The following is a 6229-nucleotide window of genomic DNA, read 5'->3' as shown; positions in this document are numbered from 1 at the left end:
CTGCCCGAAATCGTGCCAAATCTATTCTCCGACTAACCAAAAATTCTTTCATTAATAGAAAATGCCAAAACCTTGCTTTCTCTAACTCTTCCCGTGACTTCTGGCATCTAGCCAAAAACATCTCCTCCAACTTCACTTCTTCATCTTTCCCTCCACTCCTCAGCCCTGACGGCAACACTGCCGTCTCATCTCTAAGGCTGAACTCTTCCCTCAAACTTTTTCTAAACACTCCACTCTGGACGATTCTGGGCATATTCCTCCTACTCATCTCCCCTCTGACTCCTTTATGCCTGTTATAAAGATTCTTCAAAATGATGTTTTCTATGCCCTCTCTGGCCTCAATCCTCAGAAGGCTTATGGACCTGATGGAGTGCCTCCTATTGTCCTTAAAAACTGTGCCTCCGTGCTGTCACCCTGCCTGGTCAAACTCTTTCGCCTCTGCCTGTCAACATCTACCTTTCCTTCTTGCTGGAAGTATGCCTTCATACAGCCTGTGCCTAAGAAGGGTGACCGCTCCAATCCCTCAAATTACCGTCCTATAGCTTTACTTTCTTGTCTATCTAAAGCTTTTGAATCAATCCTTAACCGGAAGATTCAAAAGCACTTTTCCACTTCTGACCTTCTATCTGATCGCCAGTATGGGTTCCGCAAGGGGCGTTCTACTGGTGATCTCCTAGCCTTCTTAACTGACTCTTGGTCATCCTCTCTTAGCCGTTTCGGTGAAACTTTTGCTATTGCGCTGGACATATCAAAAGCTTTTGATAGGGTCTGGCACAAATCTTTGCTTTCCAAACTACCCTCCTACGGTTTCTATCCTTCTCTCTGTACCTTTATCTCCAGTTTCCTTTCTGACCGTTCTATTTCTGCCGTGGTAGACGGTCACTGTTCTTCCCCTAAATCTATTAACAGTGGTGTCCCACAGGGTTCTGTCCTATCTCCCACTCTTTTTCTGTTGTTCATTGATGATCTTCTTTCCAAAACGAACTGTCCTAACCATTCCTACGCCGATGATTCCACTCTGCATTACTCAACTTCTTTTAATAGAAGACCCACCCTACAGGAACTTAACGACTCAAGGCTGGAGGCTGCAGAACACTTAGCCTCAGACCTTACTATTATTTCCGATTGGGGCAAGAAGAACCTGGTGTCCTTCAACGCCTCAAAAATACAGTTTCTCCACCTATCCACTCGACACAATCTTCCAAACAACTATCCCCTATTCTTTGACAACACCCAGCTATCACCTTCCTCAACACTAAACATCCTCGGTCTATCCTTAACTCAAAATCTCAACTGGAAACTTCATATCTCATCTCTTACTAAATCAGCTTCCTCGAGGCTGGGCGTTCTGTACTGTCTCCGCCAGTTCTTCTTCCCTGCACAGTTGCTGTCCATATACAGGGGCCTTGTCCGCCCTCGTATGGAGTATGCATCTCATGTATGGGGGGGCTCCACTCACACAGCTCTTCTGGACAGAGTGGAGGCTAAGGCTCTTCGTCTCATCAGCTCTCCTCCTCATACTGATAGTCTTCTACCTCTTAAATTCCGCCGCAATGTTGCCTCTCTTTCTATCTTCTATCGATATTTCCACGCTGACTGCTCTTCTGAACTTGCTAACTGCATGCCTCCCCCCCTCCCGCGGCCCCAGTGCACTCGACTTTCTACTCATGCTCATCCCTATACTGTCCAAACCCCTTATGCAATAGTTAACCAGCATCTTCACTCTTTCATCCCTCACGCTGGTAAACTCTGGAACAATCTTCCTTCATCTGTATTTCCTCCTGCCTACGACTTGAACTCATTCAGGACACCTCTCCTCCCGTATTTGATCTTGCTTTCGGCCACCTCTTTTGTTTCTTTTTTAGGAGCAGCGAGTAGCGGGCTTTTTTTTATTATTGTTTTCTTTTTTGTGTGTGCCCTTGAGCTGCCTCCTTTGTTGTAAGAAAAAAAAAATCTATACGGTACGGTACTGGTACCAGACTGCTCGGTATTGGTACCAATGCTAGCCAGTCGCTCATGTTGTCCCTCATTTCTTCCTCACACGAGTGAGGTTGAGACCGAGTGCCTGAGTGGACATCTCGGTGATATGGATATTCTCTCTCTCTCTCTCTCTCTCTCTCTCTCTCTCTCTCTCTCTCTCTCTCTCTCTCTCTCTCTCTCCACTGAATGAAGTGAATATTTATTTTTCGATAGAAACCTACCTCTTGTTTGATTTACGTGACCTCTTCAAGGACACAATTCTCGCATAAATCGAGAGTTACCTATCTTTAAATGAATTTAATTAAAATATTGAATAATTGAATAAGGTCATTTAGTATTCAGATTGTTTTGTTTTTAGAATAATAACAAATATTTTGTGTAAATACCAGGACACTTGACAACGTTGGAATACAACCTTGTCAAGTGTCCTGGTGTTTACACAAAATATTTGTTATTATCCCAAAAACGAAACAATCTTAACACTATATGACCTTATTGGATTATCCAGTTATTTAATTAAATTCATTTAAAGGTAGTAAATAGCTGACATATGAGAGGAAGCAAGAAGTATTGAGAGTGTGTAGCAGATGCGGGGCTTAGCTGACCCCACCGCCGTTACCCCCCCCCCCCCCCCCGCCCGCCAGATTCTCCTGGAACGACTATAGACTTCTTCCAAGGTATATTTGAAAACTGGGATAATCACATCCCAAGCGATGTCATATATCTGGGCTTCCAAAAGTCTTTGACAAGGTACCACATGAGCGACTCCTAAAGAAACTACAGTCAGCGGGTATAGGAAACAACCTGACTGCATGGATAAGAGACTGGCTTACAAATAGAAAACAACGAGTGTTACTCAACGGGCAGGCTTCTGATTGGCTTCCAGTCACTAGTGGAGTACTGCAAGGATCAGTGCTGGGACCAATTATATTTATTTTATACATCAACGATTTAGAAACAGGATTAAAATCCTCCCTATCAAAGTTTGCTGATGACACCAGAGTGGGTGGAAGGGCCCTCACGATCGCAGATTGCGAAACCATCCAAAGGGACCTTGATCAGATCATCCAATAGTCAGAAAAGTGGCAAATGTCATTCAACGTAGGCAAATGTAAAGTAATGCACTTTGGATCCCGAAACAGTAATCATACGTACAGCATGCATGGGAAACCACTGCAGGTCGTGCAGGAGGAATCGGATCTTGGAGTCACCATCAGCAGTGAGCTGAAACATGCAAAGCACTATAAAAAAGCATATAACAAAGCCAACACTATGCTTGGGTTCATATCGAGGAACTTCGAGTATAAGACGCCGGAAGTAATGTTGTTCTTATATAACTCGATGGTAAGACCTCACCTAGGCCCGATTTTTAAAACGTGAAGTTTGCATTTGCTAATACTAATGTAGCTGATTCTTTGTATGTCTCGTTTTTTAAACCACTTTCAGCCGTGGTGTTAGTGTCAACTCGTAGGAGACATCACAGGTTCCTATATGAATCGGCAGTGTGTCCAACCCCACCCCAACAAGAACCACCAATAATAATCACAAATCATATGCGATTGAAAGTAATGTAAAAAATATGATAATATATCAATATGTTTCTGTGCAAATTAAAAATAGTGTACATCATCGTAAGGAAGAGATTAAGGTGTTCATTAGAGTGCGCATTCGGGCTCCCTTAACCCAGGTGAGACTGGTGAGTTATGGGTCTGTTTACATTGTTCACCAGCGCCAGAACGTCCATCACCCCTCCAAGGTTTACATCATTTTCACATGATAAGTACAACATTTAAGTAATTTTTCAATGCATAAAGACACCAAGCTTTAGTAATTATTGGTCAGAAATATGTTATATGCTCTTGTTGCGCTCTATCAAGCTGGTACATCCTGCCAATTTCAATAAATAATTATTCCATTGCAGGCATTTGTGGCATATCTGGAACTCCTTGATCTTGTGGGTCAAGTTGAGGTGAGGCTTCCCAGAGTTGTTCCCAGAGACCGGCAAAACCCGTTTACCTGTCTCTCTGAGGAGGATTTCATAGATCGCTACCATCTCTCACCTGCTTGCACACTCCAACTGCTTGAGAATGTACAGCCCAAACTACCCAGAGCACGAGATGGCAGAGGTGTGTGTGTGTGTGTGTGTGTGTGTGTGTGTGTGTGTATTCCCTACTCTCTTTAGCCTATCAAAGTATTGAGCTTCTCACATGGTAAATAATCAACTGAGAACCACACTGATGTGTTTCGTGTCTTGTGCAAGGTTCATTCCAATGTTTAAGTTTCACAAATAACCAATCACTCAACATCTCTATATTCAAGAAGCAACAGGACATTTAAAAACCTGGTTTTATTTTGAAATAGAAATGAGCATTAGCAATGTAAATCTACTTCTCGTTTGAAATGGAAATGAACATTAGTAATTCTGCCTTTTTCCTTTTTCTATATAGCCCTACATCAGAAATGTCATGAAAGCCAATAGAACATGTGTCATGTGTTCCCAGGTAGAACTGGAAATAACCAGGCAAGTTATACCCAACCAATAATATCTCTCCTTCTCCTCAGGCTGCAGTGTTCCTGGTCACCTGCAGCTTCTTGTAGCATTACGCTTCTTTGCCAGTGGGAACTTCCAGTTAACCATGGCAGACTGTTTAGAGATGTCAGCTTTTTCAGTCTGCAAATTTGTTCACCGCATAGCTGTTATACTAGCACGCATGTCACCTAATTACATCAAATTTCCTGAACCTGCCAATACACGTCAGGTAGCAGAGGACTTTCATGCTGTCGCTGGCATGCCTGGTGTCATTGGCTGTATTGATGGAACATTGATTCCAATTGTGAGTCCTGGCGGAAACACTGCAGAGATATACCGCTATAGGAAGGGTTACCTCGCCCTGATTGTCATGGCAGTTTGCGATGCAAAAATGCGTTTCACTAATGTCGTTAGTAGTTGGCCAGGAAGTGTCCATGACAGCCGCATTTTTTATAATTCTAGGTTTTGTCAGAAATTAGAAGGTGAAGGTTACTCAGGTTATCTTTTGGGAGATTCAGGGTATGCATGCAAGTTTTACTTGTTGACCCTAGCACTGGATCCCCAAACTGAACAAGAAAACAGATATAATGCATCACATATACGCACACGCGACACAATTGAAAAATGCTTTGGGGTGTTGAAACGACGATTTGCAGTACTAAGGCACTTGCGTACAACATTAGAGACAAGTAAGAAAATAATTATTGCTGTAGCGGTACTGCATAATATTGCTGTGAACAGTGGGATGCCTGCTCTGGAAAATGTGCCAGAACCTGTAGAAGAAGTACAGGACTATGCTCTTCCAGAAGAAGCAACCAGCCGGGCACTGCGTAGGAGGATTATTGAGCAGTGGTTCTAACTTGTATATAATACTGAGGTGTGTGTGTGTGTTTACCTAGTTGTGACATACGGGAAAAGAGCTACGCTCGCGCTGTCCCGTCTCCATATCTGCTCTAATCCAACTTTTCCTCAAAATCATGAATGTTTCTTGCACAAACCACCTCCTCCAGTCTATTCCATAGCTCAGTGCTTTTTTCATAGCTCAATGGTGTGTGTGTGTGTGTGTGTGTGTGTAGTGCAGCTGACTTGCCTGATAGGGGAGCCTCCCATAACTCACTCTGCAGGGGGGAGTACCTTTTTGGCTGACTGGTTAAGGAGTGGCTCTCCTGTCTCATTGGTTGCGGGTTCGATCCCCGGTACCAGCAAAACCTTTCCTTGTCTGAATTAATTTCTCGTGTGTTTCCGTTACACACTGGGGTTGTGTGTGAGTGAAGTAAAGAGTACATTCTGGCGTTTCATGTGTGTATATGTGTTAACCTAGTTGTAGCTTGTGCTGTCCAATCTGTCTCCTTTTATCTCTCTGCACTGAGAGTGTGTGTGTGTGCATCTCCAAGTAACTTGTTCATGTGCTTTTCTGGGGATAGTGTGTCTTGCATCGTTACTCCCAAATCTTTTTCTTCATGTAGCACCTTTAAGTTTTCTCCTCCCATCCTGTATGTTTTCCTTGGTCTTTTTTTTTACTTTTCCCCATTTCCATAACATGGCATTTGTTTGCACTAAATTCCATCTCCCATAACTGGCTCCATCTATACACTCTATCCAGGTCTTTTTGCAGTTCTTCACAATCTTCCTCCGTCTTTACTTTTCTTATTAACTTTGCATCGTCTCATATAACTTTTTATACCCATCGGCATATTTATATATATTATGAACATTATT

At 42.9% G+C, this 6229-nt stretch overlaps 1 protein-coding gene across 1 annotated transcript; it reads left to right on the top strand.

Annotated features, from left to right (window-relative positions):
- Nucleotides 1-250: 250 nt before the first annotated feature.
- Nucleotides 251-5415, top strand: LOC126995293 (uncharacterized). The gene is made up of 3 exons (XM_050854782.1): nt 251-1684; nt 3902-4106; nt 4543-5415. Exons 1-3 carry the CDS (start codon nt 287-289, stop codon nt 5367-5369), a joined length of 2430 nt encoding a protein of 809 aa, XP_050710739.1. The 5' UTR covers nt 251-286; the 3' UTR covers nt 5370-5415.
- Nucleotides 5416-6229: the final 814 nt, after the last annotated feature.

This window comes from Eriocheir sinensis, chromosome 7, assembly GCF_024679095.1.
Source record: "Eriocheir sinensis breed Jianghai 21 chromosome 7, ASM2467909v1, whole genome shotgun sequence".
Classification (NCBI taxonomy): domain Eukaryota; kingdom Metazoa; phylum Arthropoda; class Malacostraca; order Decapoda; family Varunidae; genus Eriocheir; species Eriocheir sinensis.
This window is presented reverse-complemented; position numbering and strand designations above follow the sequence as displayed.